General features: G+C 44.1%; 1 protein-coding gene across 5 annotated transcripts in view; it reads right to left on the reverse strand.

The window, feature by feature from the left end:
- AFF1 (ALF transcription elongation factor 1) overlaps nt 1-19,401 on the reverse strand; it is a 108,014-nt gene that overhangs the window by 28,720 nt on the left and 59,893 nt on the right. For all 5 annotated transcript variants that reach the window (XM_086612455.1, XM_086612454.1, XM_086612456.1 and 2 more), the window contains exons 4-11: nt 13,502-13,546; nt 10,824-10,910; nt 10,011-10,047; nt 9,588-9,639; nt 4,466-4,520; nt 4,297-4,334; nt 2,667-2,862; nt 64-993 (exon numbers count right to left, since the gene is read on the reverse strand). In XM_086612455.1, coding sequence (XP_086468581.1) covers nt 64-993; nt 2,667-2,862; nt 4,297-4,334; nt 4,466-4,520; nt 9,588-9,639; nt 10,011-10,047; nt 10,824-10,910; nt 13,502-13,546 — 1,440 coding nt within the window. The remainder of the gene's footprint in view (nt 1-63; nt 994-2,666; nt 2,863-4,296; nt 4,335-4,465; nt 4,521-9,587; nt 9,640-10,010; nt 10,048-10,823; nt 10,911-13,501; nt 13,547-19,401) is intronic.

Raw genomic sequence — 19,401 nt, forward strand, 5'->3', positions numbered from 1 at the left:
ATGGGTTTCCCTAACACCACCTTGGTCCTTGTACGAACCCACCTCCACCTCTAACCTTCTCACCTTCCTCTTTTGAAGAGACTTGTCAGAAGCATCCGTGGTTTTCCTCTTCAACTCCTTCTTCCTTTCATCAGGGAGTTCCTTGGTCTCTGCTTTCTCCTGCTGACTGTCTTTCCTGGGGTGCTCAGGGACTCTTGACAGGAGAGAGAGATCTATTTTCACCTTGAGGGACTGAGGGGTAGGGGACTTCTTCTCTGGTGAGAGCAACTTTTTCTCCTTGATAGGCAGGGGAAGTTTCTCCTTGTGAACATCCTCTTTGGTCTTGATGGCAGGCCTGTGGCCACTAGTCTCGGTGAGGGTTGTGTCCTGACCTTGAGGAAGGGGACTGAGAGTGAGATGGTCCTGGGCACTGCCCGGCAAAACATCTTTCACGAGCTTGGGGTCCAAGACGGTTTTGGTGCTGGTCTGGTGGGAGCTCTTGTGCTTTCTGTTCTCACAGGTCTCTTGCAGTGCCAGCTTTGGGTCTTTTCTGTCACTGGATTTTGGCTTCCCTTTTGTTTTGACTTTTAGCTTGTCCTTGGAAGACTGGTCTCTGACCTCAACAGAACTAGGGTCCTTCTCCAACTTCAGGGCTTTCTTGGGCCCCTGGTGCTCCGGGGCCTTGCTGGGCCTTTTGATCCCCACAGCCTGCTTGGGCGAAGCCTTCTTAGTGCACACAGAAGACTTCTGGCTGTTGCTTTTGGTTGGAAGATGAGCATCCTGAGAAGTCTTGTCTGCTTGGCCGGAGCTCTTGTGGCAAGGCTCCCTCGGCTCTGTGCGCTGGTCGGAGGAATTGCTGCTGATGTCCTGCTCCTGCTTCTTGCCCTCTTTGTGTCCATCTCCATGGGTGATTTGGCCGAGACTGTCTGTTGGCACTGCTGGCGGGTTCACCTTGGTTAGCCAGTTGTCAAGCTGCCACTTATTATTATTACCACCCACTGTTGGTGGGTCAGGCTGCAGATAAAAAAAGAAAGGAAGGATGCAGGACTGATAACTTTATGGGCTATTTCCATCCTAGCACAGCTTACGAGAACCCAGTAAAACTTCCCCTTACTGTTAGAAGAGCTGGAAAGACTATGAGACAGTGGAGATGCTCTAGTGTGTGCACATCAACACTTACTTCAGAAACGCAGACCTCGTTTTTGCACAGGATCAGCCAAATGTGTTGCACAGCACTCCTGGATCCCTGCTCTACCTGTCACCCAGTAAGAGATCAGCCTAACGCGAAAGCTTCAACTCAGTTTGCCACTAACCAACATTGTTGCACAATCACACAACACAAAAAAAGCAACAATTGTAAAAACAGATTAGGTGCTGTCCTCGCCACACTTTTGGAAAGTTATTTGCACGCAGCACTGCTTTCAACATGGATGAGGAGCTGTGCCAGCTATCACATCTTGTTGAAGTCTGACAGGTAGGCTGTCAGGCTCCTGTGGTTTAGCCAAAATAAATTGTACAGTCAGCACATGAAGTCCAATCTCTTCCAAGTCCTCTACCTACACAACCCAACACTCGCTTCCCTCTGGGTCAAGCGAGACATGAGCAACGACTGAGGTCTGAAGGTTTCTGAAGTCACATAACGTAATGTGGTGGCTACAAGTCTTGCCTAATCTAACAGTAGTCTGACAAAATTATGAGAAAAGCAAACTCAACTAACCCTAAAACAGACAACAGAAGCTGCAAATCAGGGGCATGAATCTCTGGGGCCCACCCTGAAAAAACGACGTATGTGTCAGCATCACTCAAATGTGTAGCTCATTATCTGGGCAATATTGGAGCACAGCTACACTCCCGCCCTCACCGATTCTTCCCAGTCCCAACTCTCGCTTCTGAGAAAGCACGGATTGTTTTACATCAGTTGCAGTCCATAGGATATAACCATGCACTTCCCACTGGCCTGAGAATGTTTCGCAAGCTGGAGTTAACTGTTTGAAGCCATGGAACATGAGCACTCCTGCAGCAGATTTTTAAAAAACGCATGGTCTCAATTATGAAACTTTAAGGCACCAAGTTCTGTTTGTCTGCCTTTCCCAATAAAAGCCTCAGAAATGCCAGTGTAGCACTATCTGAGCCAAACTCAACAGAAGCAAGTCTAAGCACATTCCAGCCGTTCCTGCAGGTCTGATCACTTCAGCTGCGCTCTGGGAGAAGCTGAATCTGTCATGCATGCACAGGAGCTGCAGGGAGGCAGTAGCTCTTCTTCATGTGTCAGGAAACTGGTCTCAACCTGAAGCAGCCCATAGCCTTAGAACCCAGAAAAGCTGCGCGGGCAGAGATGGGCCTCAAACAAACAGCCCAGCCAAGCCATGCTTCTCATCCGCACCCTGCTTGTGTCTCACCAGTGAAGGCACTAATTCCTCCAGGACTGCTAGACAATGATGTCAAAGGAGAAGGGGGAACACTTCAAGGGTAGGTACTTAAAAGTCTAATTATGCTGTTACTACGGGTTTTTTAATTGACAAACTCTAGAAGGAAAGCAAAGGGCAAGAAAAGTCTGATGATGTAGCGAAGACGCCACGGGGACACCTGAATGACAACGGTATTTCAGGTCTCCTACCCTGATTGCATCCAGAGAGTCTGAGGCAAGAGGCTGTATTAAGCAGCCTCTACATTTTATTTGCACTCACCTCAGGCGCTGACGCTTTCTCTCTCTGAGGGTTGTTATCTTTCTTGTCACTTGAGGTGCTCTCCGAGTCTGAAGAGCTTGAAGAGCAGCTTGAAGAGCTCCCTGAGTCACTGGAGCTCCCTGAGTCACTGGTGCTCCCTGACTTCGAGCTGCTGGAATGTGCTGATGCCGCACTCTTGGGCTGGGACTGTAGGGCACTGCAAGGCCACCATGAGATAAAATTAGAAAGCAGCATGGATGAAGGTTACTTACTAATTATATTGACATGGCAGGATTCAAAAATAAAACTGAAACCCCATGTTTTATCACTGAGAGGAGAGGGAAGAAGGCCAAAGGAATACATTGCCATACTCAAAAGATAAAGCACCAGAATAAAAAACCTCAGGAAATAATAAAAACTTCAACTCCAACCCAGTCAGACAAATACGCAAGCAGGATGTCACTGCTACAATATGAAGCTGTATTTAGCCAACCAAAGTTTAAAAAACAACCGAAAGCACTTTTCTGAAAGCCCCAACCCTCAAAAGAAAAATTTCCAATAAAGGCTAACAGAAACATACAATCCAGGATGGTTTCTCGGTTTTGTATTCTCCCTCTTAAGTTTTCATTTAATCTGTGTTACTTGGTCAACATGCTTAATTGTTTTGTTAACTGCTGCTGTCAAGCAGCAGTGGTTTCTTGCAACACCCTCTCCTACTCAAAAGTGTTTTCTTCCAGCAGTGACAATGGGATTGGATGGACCTGAGAGCACCATGACTTTTATGCACAGCTGCTTTTTGTTTTGAAATGGACTTATGAAATCAAAATGTTGATTTTTTATTTTTTTTTAAACTTTGAAAACGGTTTCTCACATCAATATAAACACATTTGTATAATTTGGAGGTCAGCTCCTCGCTGATCCAGACTGATATCGTGAGAACACTCTTATTTCAAGAGCTTGCAGAGATGCAGATCATTCCAAGAATCAGTGTGCCCTTCTGCAAGTCTGACTTTGTAGACCATTACCCTGTGCTCAAAGAATATAGATATGAAGCCAAAACATATGGCATTGCTCTCCTATAGGAAAAATTCTGGGCTCTCCTCCTTTCCTCCTCTAATGCTGGCATGTGGCTGTTCGGTTGACCTTAAATATTGCATCTGAGTAAACAATACATGGCAGGAGCTGCTTACAATCAGTTGCCTTATCAGGAGGAGCTGAAACAGCCTCAATGAGTCTACCTAACCCTTTTCTGCTCTTCACTCACTTGGCTGTTTTGAGCTTCCTTCTGAACTAAAATTGGACTCACGCCTCACCCATTACTACTACAACTGAAAATCCTATTAGCTCCAGTGTGATCTACATAAATACTGGTAGAGGGGAAGAGGAGAAAAGAAGTGAACAGTTGGGAAAACACAGTTCTGGTTCACAGGCAAAATCCAGCATGCCTGGATTAATTAGTTTCTAATTGGAGCTTTCTGTAAAACCCCACACAACTAAAGCCAATTTTCAACAACAGCTTCAGGCATCTAGAAACCAAAGCCTGTATCTACAAGAGAAACCAAGAACCTTACCCATCTACCCCATATATTAAAAGTAGTTTTGTTTTTCCTCCTTATTTGGTCTATCTAGTAGTTTGGGAACAAACCTGTACCTTGGAGAAGCAAGTGAAGAAGGTGGCTTTTCAACAACCTGTTTTGTTCACAAAAACAAAGAGGAGAGGGGGAGGAAAGGTTAGCTTAAGGAACTCAGAACAATGCAACAAGACGTGATGATTTAAAGGGATGTCTGTGTGCCTAGTGTATAAAACATCTAAAACTGACTTGGTCGTCACCACTCTCTTCACTATCACTGAGCTGCAGGTCGTCCGGAAGCATTCTGAAAGACAACCAGAAGATAAATATCAGCCAAGGCAGACACATTTTCAAGCAGCAGACACTGAAAAAGACTTGGTTTGCACTTGCCAAAAGAAACCAACCTCCCACATTCTTTCTGATCGCTGGGCATGCTCAATCTGCTAAACCCTGTCATTACCTGAATGAATGATAAAACGATAACACACAACCTAGGCATCTTTCTGTGCTTTCCAACTGATCTCAGGACATTTTGTAATGGAGGTCAGTATCATTGGCTGCCGTCTACAGACAACAAAGATCAAGATCCATGCAGAGACTGCTCCTCAACAAAGGCTACACTAACACAGCAGGGGGGGTTGGAAGAAGTCTGATCCTTGTACAGCAAGAGCTATTACAGCACGCTATTGTCTCCCCAAGGGGCAGAGAGCTTCGTCTTTGCTCCACAGGCTGTGTGTGTTCTCACTCTCTGCTCTCGGGGCCTGCAAATATTTCTTCTGTCACAGGGGTTCTCTTTTTGCTCCTGAAGTCTCCTACCACACACACGTAAGTAAACGCCAAGGTCAAGCCTATCTCCTATTTCTTCTCTACACAACGCGCTTCATGCTCCTGCACATCTCAGCAGTGACCGTAACACGGCGCCGTTCAGATGCTCAAAGCAGTTACAGGCGCGGAGGTACGACCTCTGGTTTACTATCGCTAGCGCAGAGAGCAGGCTGCCTGCAAAACCTTTCCAGAAAGCACAGCTTAGTCCTCTGCTTGCAGGTGGTAACTACTGCATGCAATTTCAATGCGTTACCAAGCTCCTCAAAAAGCTGGAAGGGAAGGACTTGTGGGGAGGGACCCAAAGTTCTCCGACATTGCTGTCTCCCTCTTTGGCAACCATGCAGGCATCTCAAAAGGAGTTGGAAAAGAGACAGGCAAAACTCTCGCTATTCAAAAGCATAACCATTCAAATCTCAAAACTAGCTGTACACCGACTCCTCAATCCAGAAAATTACACAAGCATCATTCCAAAACCAGGATAAAAAGTTTGGGAATTGAGACAGGGATTTTAATCAATCAGGTAAAAATTCTTTTTATTTCAACCTTGTTTCAAACTGAGGGCGCCCTGTGAAAAACTTTTTCTCGTGCCCAAATAAGAAAAATAAGCCTTCAACCTCTTACGATAACACCTTTTACAGAAAAAAAACAAATATGAAAGATCCCCAGTGAACCACATCACCTTGGAAAAGCGGGAGAGGGTTAGTGTTCCTGATGCTTGTTAGGAAAACACAAACCTTCACACTCTTTCAAGCCGTCATGTCAAATTATGAAAAAAGTGAAAAAGATTACAGCTCTGCAGGTCACTTCTAATGACCCTGAGCAGTTTGCTTTTATGATTCCATGACAACAGAGTAAAAACCTTGGAATAAAAAAGCGATTCCCTTATTTAAACACTATCCCCATTAACTAGACAAATTATTTTACACTCATACCAAAGCAGCTGACACGCATGGAGATACTTTTATTGCAACAGGACCACGTTTACTGCCAAAGCTGGCCACAGTCTCACAACAAACAACAATTCCTCAAACCAGAAGTGATCAATCTGCTCTTGTCCACTGAGCAGGAGAGCATGAAGAAACCCCAAAGGTCTCCTATATGTCCACCAGTACAGAGCCAACCCCTCCCGCACAGGTGATGCCTGCTGCAAAGCTACTGACCCCATGGTCCCCAGGTACCCCTCACTGATACAGAAGAGGCTCTCGGTGCCACAAGGGCTCTGTCTGATGACACTTGGAGACCCATGTGCTTTCTTTGTTCAGGCACTGTGACTTTTCCATTGCCCTGTGATTGTCCTCCCCCATCTCCCAGCTTTCACTGCCTCATTTCCTCACACACCTTCTCAGTGGAAATCACCTCTTGCCTCTTCTTTTAGAGTAAACACTGAAGGGAAGCGCTATGAGACACCACCTTGGCAATGAGGCCCCCGAATTTCCTACAGAAGGCAAACAGCCCGCAGTCTGCAGCAACCCTACACGCACCAGCTTCACGTGCGGGCTAGAGCCGAAGCTCACTGCCGGTCCAATGAGACACAAAAAGGGAGAACAAAAAGAAGAACAGCAACAATACAGCCACCCTTCACACTTCTGGGCAGTTTGGCCAAATGTCTACTGGCATCTCAAAGAGTTGTTTTTAATTTTTTTCCAACCTGTTAGGGGAAGTAGTCCTTCAAAGGTAATAATGAACAAAATTCCAGGGATGTGAAAAGTTCTGAAAGCGTTTTCTTTTTTCTTGTTTTGCTTTGCTTTAAGAATTGTGGATTACAGATGCATTTCCTTTAGAGGTAGGAGGATAACGCAAGAAAACACTACCTTGATCATCTATTAAATCTGATTTAACTGTTTGTAATTAAAAGGACTGCCTTTTTCACCTCAGCTCCTGGTAAATAAAATGCATCTGCATAAAAGAACACTGCAACTACTTAAGTTCAATTTAAGATCAAGGAAGAACACCTTAACTTGAAATGAGTCATACTTCTGCAACGATAGACAAAGACACTTTGCCTAAAACAAGGTTTCAACAAATTGTTAAATAGACTAGTGAAAGAAAATAAATCTGCTTGAGTAATTTTAATGCTTTAATTAGCTCAGGAGTTAATAGATGCCAAGTTTTCATTTGCAGGACCTCTTCATTTGCAGCTTATAAACACACCATCAATCTCCCTGTAAAGCTATTTAAAAAGAGCTCTTTTTGTGAGAGAAGCAGCACTAAAATTAATATTGCTTGCCAAACAACCCCCCTGAAAGCACAGGCTGCTCCCTATCTGCCAGCAGAGTTAAAGAACCATCTTGGCATCTCCCCTTTTAAAAGAAGGGCTACTTCAATTCCAGCACTGCCAGGTGCTAACTTCGGGGCTGTATTCAAGAATGAAAGCCACCTGGGAAACCTTTGCATGCTCTGTAAACCAATGCTTAATTTGGGCACACAGATGCACTGGGATTTCAACTTCTAATTAACCAGCACAAACGCTGTTTGTTTTCAGCCAGCTACACTTTGTAGCAAGCTACTCCAGGCAGCTGAATTTTCAGACAGTCACGTGTGCTTTGAACAGCAAAGAAAGCAAGCCCTGTTGTGCAAATGAAAACAAAAACAAAACAAAAAAGAAGGGATGCATCAGTACACGGCAAAGACATAGAGGAAGTTCTAGGGCAAATCTCTCTCGACTCCATTTTGGACATAAACTTAAGCCACCCTGTTCCTCCTGCTTCAACTGCCTTCATCAACCGCGGGTACACGTGGCCCTGGTAGGCGAGCGCTGGCTCTGATGCGCCCGCAAGGACGCTGAGCAGAGAGGGGATGTTGGCTGCAGACAGAGCTACATACCATGCCAAACTTACAGTTCTGGACTTTCAGGCTAAGAAAGGAGTATTTTCAGATTCTTGTCTACAGTAAAAGTCTCTTCTCTCTCTGCCACCTGGAAAACTGACTAAAGTGCTACAGTTTTTTTTTTATTTACAAGCAGCTGAGAAGAGCTGAAACAAAGACGATGGTTGTAAAGCTGATGAGGAAGGCAGAGCCTGGAGCAGTTGAAACTAGTATTTTTAACAGTGCAATGAAAATTTCCACAAATTGTTCAGGAGGAGCAAGCTGGGGTTGAAGAAGGAGGAACAAAACAAAGAATGGATTAAGGGAGTAGCTGACTGCTCAGCAAGACACTATCCCATGCTCCCACCCACTGAGGGCTCCTCTGCATGATACTGGAACAGCATGAAAAAGGTCTTACAGAGCTTGAGTGCAAAATGCTACAATCTCAACCAAAATGGAGAGATGCTCTTCCTCTTCCTTGTGCCTAGCCCAGTTTGTTGTTTGTTTGTTTTTTAAATTAAATAGTCCATGATAAGAAAAAGGAAAACAAGAGGTGTAAGCTTTGTAGTCTGTAGTTCGCAGCCTTCCATGGAACAACAGATCATGGAGTAACATGAGATCTCTATCTATCACATGACCTGACAGGAATTTAATCGTTCAGCAATTGCCTTGCACATGGACACTTTAGCCTTCCAGACATGGAAAGATTTCTCTGTGTTACTCAGGGCTCAGAACCTATCAGTGCTGCCATCTGGCCAGGTGGCCAGTCTGGAAAGACACACAAAACTGCTTTCAAGCAATTTCTATAATTAACCTAGATAGAAAACCACTAGACAGATAACGTAGATAGATAACCACTTTCACCTAAAAGGACACTATCAAGTTATTTTTATCCATCAACTTGAAATTTTCTGTTGGAGTGATTAATTTATTAGTTGGCACTCCTTCCCAGCCTTGGAAAAATTTTGTAGTGATTATGTATAAACATCTTACGGTGAATCTCAAATTCTAAGAAGCTTTCTTCTGAGGAAAACATAACATGATGGGGAAAAGAAGAAATACACAAAGAAAAGTAGACATATATAAATACTGTTAAAAATGCTCTAGAAATTTCATCTTCACTCCACTTTGTAAATAGCTAACATTAGTAGAATATAAATTGAAGTTTTTAGAAAGTCCACATTAAAGTTTTTTTTTGTTCGGTTGTTGTTTTCTTTTAATAAAAATAAAATTAAGACAACACTTTTTAGAAGACTTTTCCTTGGGCAATTGCAGAAAGTTATATCATACAATTGCTTTAAAACTTCACCCTTAATTTTCAGCTTTCATAGCTGTCGCTTTACTAGCCCTCACAGGCTTCAAAACAATATGCAGGACAGATCAGACTCGCTTTGTATCCTTATAATTTATGCCAGTTGAATGCATTATTAGCAGTTTGAACACCACTAAGTGTGACAGGATGTTAAGTAGCCACTAAAAGAGAAAAAAAAAACCCTTCAATCTGGTACATTAATAGTTGGGTTTTTTTTCTTCAGCTTTGTTTTGGTTTTAACACAGTAATTATAATCACAACACAGTAATGTTTCTCTTGGTGAAAATTCCCTGCATTTAAATTTTCTGAGAAAAATTAGACTGATAAAACCTTAATCTTCGTAATCACCACGTAAACCAAATTTTAATTCATTAGAGGTTCTTTTAAGTAACTGCACAGTAAAGATGGGAACTGAGTCTGGTTACTTACGATGCGACTGGTGGAGAACTAGGCCGTGCTTCTGACGGTGCGTCACATTCTTCTGTAAATCAAAAATGAATTAGTTGGTTTTATTTGCCTCACTTGTAGTATTTTACCTTATGGTCTCTGAGCATCAATTAGAAAATCGGTTTCTTCCAGGAAGTAATTGTTTGACATTGAGATTATTCATTACTTTAAATGGGGTTTCCTAACAAAATGCTGTTTGTTCTCTGCTGAACTGCTACCTTCATTTCTAGGTAACACATGTATACAACCTCTTAAGCATTTTCTAAATTCATCGCTGTTCAACAAAGCACAGGAAATGGTGCTCCTTAATCACTGTAAACATTTGATGTTCTCCTCAACATGTAACACACAAAACTATCTGTCAATACACACATAACAGCGATTTTTCTTCGGATTCCTACTTACTCTGATTCTGTGCTACAGATCCAACGTGCTGTGATTCCTAGAAAGAAAGGACAAAGTGCAAACAGAATAAATGAATCAGCTCTCTCTTTATAGCAGCATATCCGTGATTTGTTTTCCACGTTACTCACTGTAACAAGTACTTTGACTAAGTTGTCAAAGTATGACTTTGAAGTGTCCAATAGTCTAAGCTGGCCTGACATAGCTTAGCATGGACAGAAATTACACGTGCTACTGGCACCAAAATTGTGTTGTTAGCACACTCATGGTATGTGTATTTTTGAAGAAATATTAAAAAAAAATTATAAGAGCTGCCAAACACTTCTCTAGCACAGTCAGCAAATATTTTCGTTGACAATAAAGATAAAATGTTTTTTGTGCTGCAACAGAGGTGAGATGCTTAACATGTTTCTGAAAAGCAGTCACATTTGAAGCCCAGATTATAACAAAGTGTAAGTCATTGAAACATTACTTATTCATTCCCCCTCCGGCTCAAATATCTTGCCAGTCTAAAAACACAAAGCTTGCTTAAAAAATAAAAAAGAGCAAAGATAATTACGCTACCATATAGTCCACTCAAAACCAATTACTCAGAAGCACAATCTGATCTAATTCTCAGTCAAACAATGCATTGCGAGCGGCCGTTATGCAACTTGAGATCCATTGTGCTGTAATTTATCTGACTACTTCTAAAGATGATCTCTTCTAACAGCCTTTACCTGTGAAAGGGGGACAAAATCAGACGAACACACGTGCAAGAGCTGGAAAGCTCTCTTCTAATTTATCGAAAGCCCTGGCAAAAAGAGAATGTTTTACCTTTGTCGGGAACGGAAATTTGGAAGGCTCTGCTGTACTAGGCGTATCAATATCTGTCAAGGGAGGTAGCCATAATTCGGTAATTTCCTGGAAAGAGATTGAGATAAGTGGCTTACAGTATTTTTGCTGATACATGCAGATGATGTTTTACACTTGAGGGATTCATATGAATCTACCAAAAAAGTCCTTGTCGACCCAGTTGTAAACCTGAGAGGCGGTACCACAGCAAGGAGCCCTCCTTTGAGTGCTGCAGCCAGACCACGGTGAGGACTTGCTCCTTTTCTGCAAGCATACTTGCATTGCCCAAGTAACAGTAATCTCAGTGAAGCTTGTAGAGAGCTAAGCTCTTACTGTGTTTGCAGGATTAGGTCTTGGCCTTACAGCTATCACAATTCATAAAGGGAAGAGTAAATAAAACCCATATACAAGTAGTTCTGAGGTTTTTCAAAGGTCTTTCCAGTTACAGAAGTTCTTATATCCCCTTACAGCAACACCACTCCAAAAGACTTTTCACAACTCGAGGAGGTCAGCCAGAGAGCTCTGACTGCCAGCCGTTCTCCGTGCTACTCTGCCTGAAACATCGGATTTTGCTCCAACCAACCGAGACGTCTTTCCCGCAGAGCTCTGGGACATGGTTTCGAACGAAAGAAAGAGACTGCCTGATGTGCTATGTCTTTAGGAACCCCTCTGCCCTGTTCCCCTGCCTGTATTCTCGCTCACCATCACCACCAGGTACCAGCTTCTTGGGCTCAGCCACAGCCCAGGGGCAAGCAGAGCACCAACACCACGGCCATGGGATAGGGCTTGGCAGGCGAGAGCAGCCTCCACCCTGCCTCTTCTGGCACCACCGCTGAGCCCAAATGGGTGTGGGAAAGCCTTGGCTTGCACCGCAACAAACACATGGGAAGAAAGTCTAACATGGACAAGGACCTCTGTCTTGAACATACGTTAAAATACTTTAATGGGGGTTAATCTCAGAAATTCAGAACCACCTTGTTGAAATCACACAAGACACACTTTTCTTGGCTCCTGGTCCTAAAGTTTTAAACCCTGAAGAACATAATAGCTGCTCTAAGAAGTAAATGAATGTAGCCTGTCACCCTGACTGCCTTTCCAGGAATAGTTATCTCAGGATTTTCTCCCCAAGCCCAATATCACCTCTGTACCCAAGGTGTACATCCACCAGCCCCATCCAGAGTGGCTGTCATCACAACCATTCCCTGCCAACTTCCCAAACAAAGCAGCACAGTAACACAATACTTCACACAGCTCAGAAAGTTAGGAATTATGTTCATGCTGAATGCATCTCATGAGGAGCAAGCACCATACGCAGTTTGCTCAGGGGCTTAAAAGAAACTAATGAGGAACATGTCAGCGCAAAGTACGTTTTTGTAGTTTTGGCACCAAATAGACTTAAGTGTGAAAATCTCTACTGTGTCATAATTTACAAGAGCCATTTTTTCATCAAGGCACAAATATGAAAGTTCAGACAGTGTCCCGTGTTTTCTTATCTATTAGGAAAAACACGTAATGCAAAGATTTACAGGGAATGAAACCACATCGCTACCTTTGGCTCTACAGGCAGGGATCGGAGCAATCTACAGGGGTTTTTGTTCAAGAACGAGAAGCAGCCTACAACTAACCTGAGTAACTATTTAATCGCATTGTTACTACCCTTGCCTTCTCCTTTCTGCCCTCCCACTGTTCAGTTCATTGCTCACTTCACCCACTAGCTGTGCAACCCTTCCATAGATGATAAACTCCTCGATATACCGCACTACATCTCTGTGGTTGCTACAAAAATAGCGTTATGCGTTACTAACAGGATGTCTCGTGAAACACGAAAGGATGCAGTACTTCCAGGTGGAGTACTTGTGCTGCAACACCAACCAGCACACAGCAGCTAGTGAGCACCTGCGCACAACTGCTGCGCAGCTACAACGCTGCCCCAACAACAGCTTCTTGAGAGTAATAAAGACATCAGGATTTTGCAACCTGAGGCAACAGCCAGGGAAGTGAATTGCAGAAACCAAACACCTCCATTAAGACTTCAGTGTCTCGAAATAGTATTTGACATCAAGGAACTGTCTTCTCGGTGTCAGCATGACCGGCTTGCAGATCACAGTGCATTTTCACGCTGTGCCCAGCAAATGGGAGACCCGTACTCACCCAGCTACTGGGAGCCTGAGCACTGCTCACAGAGCCAGCTCTGACACAAGGTTACCGAGATAGTTTCGCACCAGAGCTGGCTTAACTTTGCACGAATGGACGAGAATTACAATGAAGGAGAAGCGGCCCAGCAGCAGTGCTATGCGCAGGTGGGTAGGAAGGACACAGGTGCATGCTCCCATTTCGGGCCATGCTACTGGGGCTGGCAGCTGGCAATCCCCTGACTTGATGAAGGAGCAGCTCTGGCTGTTTTGGATGATGTGTCAATCTGGCTCACTCTTGGACTGTACCAGACTCTGTTACACTTCCATATTGATAGACAGACAGGTCTTACAACTCCAGTTGTATCCGAGGCTAACTTCTATCTCTACTTCACAGCATACCGCAAAACACACTTTTTGGTGATTGCAACATCCACTGACAGAACAGAAGCAGAGCAACATTCTTCCCCACACGCTACTTCGATGGATTTAAGCAAACGCAGAGATCGATTATTTAAGAGCACCTACCTTCAAAATGTCTTCAACGGAGCGAGTATCACTGGGGAAGGTTTCCTACAACAAAGAGGGAAGCAGCGTAAGTTTGGTTTGTTTTTACCAACTGACATGAGACAAACAGAGGCACTCATTAAACATTTGCTTACCAAGGGTTCTATAAATTTCATGGAAGTCCATTAATAATAAAATGCTAATAAGAATTAAACGCCCCATCAGAAGGGCAGTTAATAATGCACTTCCACAAAGCCTGTTGTTTTCAAGTCTTCAGTAGAAGAATATTCTAAGAAAGATGAGAAAGAAGGAAAGTGAAACAGAGCTCATTAAACAATGGTGCTCGTTCGGCTGACAGGATTCCCCTTGTTTTATAACTTGCCTTCTGCTATGCACCCATATGCACTCAGCAGAAACAGAAGCCAGTATAAAGCCCTAAGCTTGGAGAAGGCAAAGTAGAGGGTTTTAGCAGAGGAATCATGCACCAGGCCCTTGAATGCCAGCTCTGGGTCAATAGGAATGTCAACTGCCATTAAAAAGTAGAAAAGCAATACAACTGTAACTTCTGCAGTTCAGAATAAAACCTCGAACATACTTCCAAGTAGGAGCAACATGGTGATTTCTGAAAAAGCCTGCAGATGACTTGGATCTGGATTGAGGGACTGCCCCTGTACCCCCGCCACTGGTTTTGCTGGAGCCCAAGCACACGCCCGCCTGGCAGAGGCCAGGGCTCCCCAACACGAGTGTGGTGAGGACCTTTGCAGGGAGGCCAGCTCAGTGGTGGTGCCCTGGCGCTCCACCACCACCACCTGAAGGGCACCAGGAAACAGCCGTGGCAGCACCTGCAGCTGCCTTCAACCAGGGTCATGAGCCCAGGCACGACGCAGCTCTGGGGAAGAGCACACAGCAAAAGCAACGCTCATGTTTGCCAGTCACACAACACACAGCAGGCACTGCAGCTTGGGCAAACACATAAATCTGCTTTTAACGTATCAGCAGAAGTACTTATCAGCTCCCGGCAGGACACGCCCCTGGCACACACGTGCCACACCACGCCACACCTCGGGAGCATGGGTGCTGTTGGGCAAGGCAGGGGCTGGGACGAGCACAGCCAATGCCTCCTGCTCCCCAGGCACGTGGGGACAGGGTAACTGCACAATTGCGGCCAGAAGTGATGGCCCCTGGCAGGGTCCACCTGCCCCATGCCCCAGGCTGTGCGCAGTGGGAGAGGATGCAGCAGCAGTGCCCTCCTCCTTCCGGCACCATCAGCAGCACCAGGTGCTGGGGATGCTCTGCAGCAGGACTGGCGCTGCATCCACGCAGTGACCAGCCGCTTGGCCATGGGGAACATGACTTCACTTCCACAGATCAGCTTCTCATCTACTAGCAAGGCATGTGTTTTGAAAGTACCTGTCATTTACACATCCTTTCCTAACTGATATCATTAATGAAAATTGAAATTAAAAGCAACCAAAGAGCTGAGTAGTTGCAACGAGCAAAGTGCATCCAAGATCAGCTTCTTGCCTACAAAGAAGGGATTCAATGGAAACATCCAGTGTCTGGCGTAATTGCTGAAAGGAACAGGCCAGGAAGATGTTCCTGGTGTTAAAGGAAGAGGGCAGTGAGCTACAGTGCCCGATCAGAAGAATCTTCCCCAGAACAAGGTAAACAGCAAAGCGAGCAAACACTTCATTAAAGTGAAAAAGCATCATCCTTGGCACTCTCACAGAAAGGTCACTCATCTGTTTCCCATACGCTGCACTATTTACATTGGAGGAAGAAGAGGAGATGAGGAATCTCTTTTCCCTGCAGCCTCATTTGTCTGTGCCTACATAAAGCTCTCATCGAGGCAGTGCTCGTTTGACAGAAATTTGACAGAAATTTGACTTTTCTTCAGAAAATCGCACACAGATAGCTGCTTCTGACCTTACTCACCCGAGACAAACGGAAGCTGAGGCACAGCCAGATGAGTCATCCGAATGAAAGCAAGCAGCTGGGATCTAGCAAGGCTTGCAGAAGCACCCCACAGCAGGCAGGAGGAGGGGAGAGGGAGAGCAAACAGCAGGGAATTTCTACCATGTGGCAAGAGATGGGGGTGCTTCATAACTCACGGTGCCAAAAAGAGTTCCCACTTCTCTTCTTTTTCTTCCCAGCAAGCTTAATCTGGTAGCTCAGCCATCTAATTTACCTCTTAATTTAGTAAGTGGTGAACAGCAGGCACAGAAACTTGCATCTTGCCGTACAGAAAAGCAGCGTTCAACTAGTGGATTGCTTCAGAAAGCTCCTGAGATATCCTGTGAGAGCAGCGCAGTAAAAATCGCTCCCACAAAACAGATAAGGAATCAAGATCCTGTCTGGACAAAGTATTCAAAAACTCTCTCTACAACAGATTGATTGCTACAAATCAAAATCAGTTTGCTTCTCCTATTCCAGAAACTTAAGTTTAAGGCATGAGGGATGCTCAGGATTCCTTTCATCTGTGGCTAAGCAGTTTACTCCCAGAGCCACTAGCCTGCGGCACGCTAGGAAGCCCATGACCCTGCTGGAGACTCTCCCTGAAGAGCATGGGTTTTCAGGCGTCTAACCTCTGGTCTGCTATCCTGCTGCACTCTAAGACTGAAAAACTGAACGACACTTTCACTAGCAGTGAAACGTGCAACGGGCAAACAAATGGACCTGCAACAACCTGTCAAACACACGGTGAAACATTTGTTCTAGAGATTAAAATCGTGCACTGTTTGGGGCATGCATAGAAAATTTGTTTTCCATGCCAAAACCACAAGAAAACTGGTCAGCATCGTTTGACTGCACCAGAGAACCCTCCTGTCTCTCAGGCAGGACTGGAACTGTCATTTCTGCCATGAGTCTGCAGCCCGTCGCAGTCCCTGTGCCTCAAACCTGCTGGAAGGAGCGGGCATGCATCCTTTCACTCTGTCCCAGCTGCAACGTGTGAAGACTCCTCATCTTTTATAAACCTACGCACCCAACGCCTGAAGGAGCTGGGCTTTCTGCATGCTGAGAAATTTTTTTTGCCTCCTTTCCCCCCTCTCCCTTCAAGTCCCATCTCAGCTGTGTTTCAGCCTGTAAACTACCATTAAACCACAATTACCACCCAGCAGCAAGGGCTGTCCTTGCCAGTTTTCAGGTAAGAGTCTAGGGAAAAGGAGAAAATACGATGTTGCTCAAAGAAGAGTTAAAAAGCCATAAAGCCAAAGAAATGAGATCAGCTCCACTGAGGACTGTGGGTGTAGAAGATCAGATATTACTCGTTGCTGTCTATCTCCTCTAGCCGTTCTACAGCCTTCACAGGGATCACCGTAACGTACTCCCCACGGCCAACTCCATTTAAGCCCCGTGCGTATTTGCTGGCTGACACTGACAACTGCACAATCTCCAGCTAGGATTTCTTCATGTCACATTCATACTTGCTGTCAGTTTGGGAACGATACAGATGCCTGAGCGCCACTCACAAAACATTTTGGTGGCCGATGTCAAGGCTGATCATGGGACATCCAGAGCTGTTGGGTTGCTGGGTTTTTGGTTTGGTTTTGCTTTTTAATGCCAACGTTCCCATCAAAACTGGTGTTGCACTTCAATCACAGCTGCTCCCCTCAGTAATAATACTAATTTATGTTCCAAAAAGTCTGGTTTTGCTCAAGCAAAGGCCCAATTCCCAGTGACCTCGCAGCCTCCGCAAAGGTCTGCACGGCAGTATGTTTCTCCATTTCCCATTTCCCACAGCAGAAGGCACTGTCAGAGCCAGATGTGTATGTCCAGCTGCAAGCAGGCACCCACATCTGACTCAAGACTCCAGCCCAGTTCCTCTACTGAGGCAGGCTCACAGACTTTGGAGAGGTTAAACAAATCGGTGTAACTTGAAAAGAAATCTTGTTCAGAAAGGCAGAAAACTGCTTTAAGAGAGCAGGCAGAAGAAACTGTCGCCTTTGTAACTTGCAAAGCTTATCCACAAAAATCCCAGGGAACAGCTAGACAGACTGTGTAACATGGTTCATGCCTGTTATGTGACTGAAAATTTAAGGGACACATTTAGAACTATACTTATATGATAACATATGATGGGAGCAGAATCTGGACTGATAAATTTCCCTAATAAGTTTTGCCAGGCTAATTTAATAGATGACTTCCTTACTTGCAAGCTTAAAAAGCAAAGAGAAAGGTCATCGAGCCAAAATCAAATTATCTCTTTGATGAGGGTTCACAGACTTAATTGGCATAACAGACACTTCACAATGTCAAAGATAAGTTTAGTTTTAAGGGTTTTGGAACAAAAAGCTGGATAAACACAAAGTCAAAGCCATTAAATAAATTTTGACTACAGAAAAATGCAAAGACTACCATTAATATGACTTCTAAGCCTCTCTCGGTTACTAAAGAACAAGCAACACGCTATTAAAATGGTGAGACACTGCCACATTCTCTCCTTTTTACAATTTTTGCAATATATACATTTTTCCAGTTCACCAACCTGCACAACTGGCTGGTGAAGGCCAAGTAATATTTTGCAAAGACAGATCATCTCGAGGTTAACAAGAGACAGTGCTACAATGCAACATGCCTAAAGTACTGTTGAGTACAGCTGAAGTTGCCTGAAAAGGACTTCACTTAAACCTTTTGGATCAACATAACGTCAACATAATAGCTCAGACCAGCATGACCTAAATCCCACATCCACTCACTCCCCTTGGTAGTTGCACAAAATCACCCACTTCCTTTTTCCTCACTACTGGTGACCTCAGCCAAGAAGAAATCTCTATGCAGATAACCTGTGAAAGTTTAAATAAAATTAAAAAAGTGGTACCATATATTTTCAGGAGGTTCTGGGGGGTTCTGTTTTGGTTTGATTCAGGTTTTGTTTTTTTTTTTTTTTTTTACAAAGTAGTTATGCACTTTCATTTAGTATCTACTGTAGGTACACCACTTTAGAAACCTCAGATACCTGCAAGTGCATTGCCCAGATAATGATGTGAGGAAGGACATGCAATTCAGAGTCATTTCAGAGAGCACTGCTATATTTGTTTTCCTTCTGGGAAAACGCAGTTGAGGAAGTTACTTCAGAGAGATTCACTGACCAATTCCTACAGATTCCAGTAACTCCCTTTCTGCTCACTTAAACAGAGCACAACATAATAATGTATCCAGAAAGCCAATGTATGGTTACAGAAAGCAAAAATGTATATAAATACCACGTGCTTGGGTGATAAATTTTAAGGCAGCTTCTCTACCAGAGTAATAAAAACATTAATGCTTTCACTTTACCAGAGCATAAACAACTCAAAGGCTAGAGACCTGCAGGAATTATCATCTACATGATAATTTACTGCTGCTGCCCAGATAAAGAGTATTTTGCTTTGCTCTATAGCATCATACTTCCCCTGAAGAAGTTAAACGTTTTTCTCCTGTACCATGATGCATTTGATCACATGAAAAGTAGCTCTCCTTATGCCAAAGGAGGTGAAAAGAAGTGGAATTAACAGTTAGAGCATGTATTAGAAATTTGGCTGTGAAAGATTTTGAGTGATCCCCTCCCCATAGGTACTAGGGTAGCGTGCAATCTGCTGATTGGCCTATGTGATGGGATTTACCCTTGCCCATTAAAAGTCAAAAAAACCCAAGCCACTGAAGGATTCAGTAATACTTCGATCCTGAGCTCAAAAGGACTTCAGGATTGGGGTCTATATAAGGCAAAGGCATAAGAAGTCCTAGGAGTTATATGAGGAACTAGTCTGCCTTTACTACAGCAGGCTTGCAAAAATGCACAGGTGCACATACCCACAAAAGAAGAGAGGGAGCTCTTAATTTAGAAAACAATTTAAAATCTGCGCAGGCACTCCATTCAAGCTGCATAGCAATTGCGTGACGAAACTCTCAGAAATACCCGCAAGTCCCCTCTCCACGAGCAA

Source organism: Tauraco erythrolophus, chromosome 5, assembly GCF_009769465.1.
Source record: "Tauraco erythrolophus isolate bTauEry1 chromosome 5, bTauEry1.pri, whole genome shotgun sequence".
NCBI lineage: Eukaryota > Metazoa > Chordata > Aves > Musophagiformes > Musophagidae > Tauraco > Tauraco erythrolophus.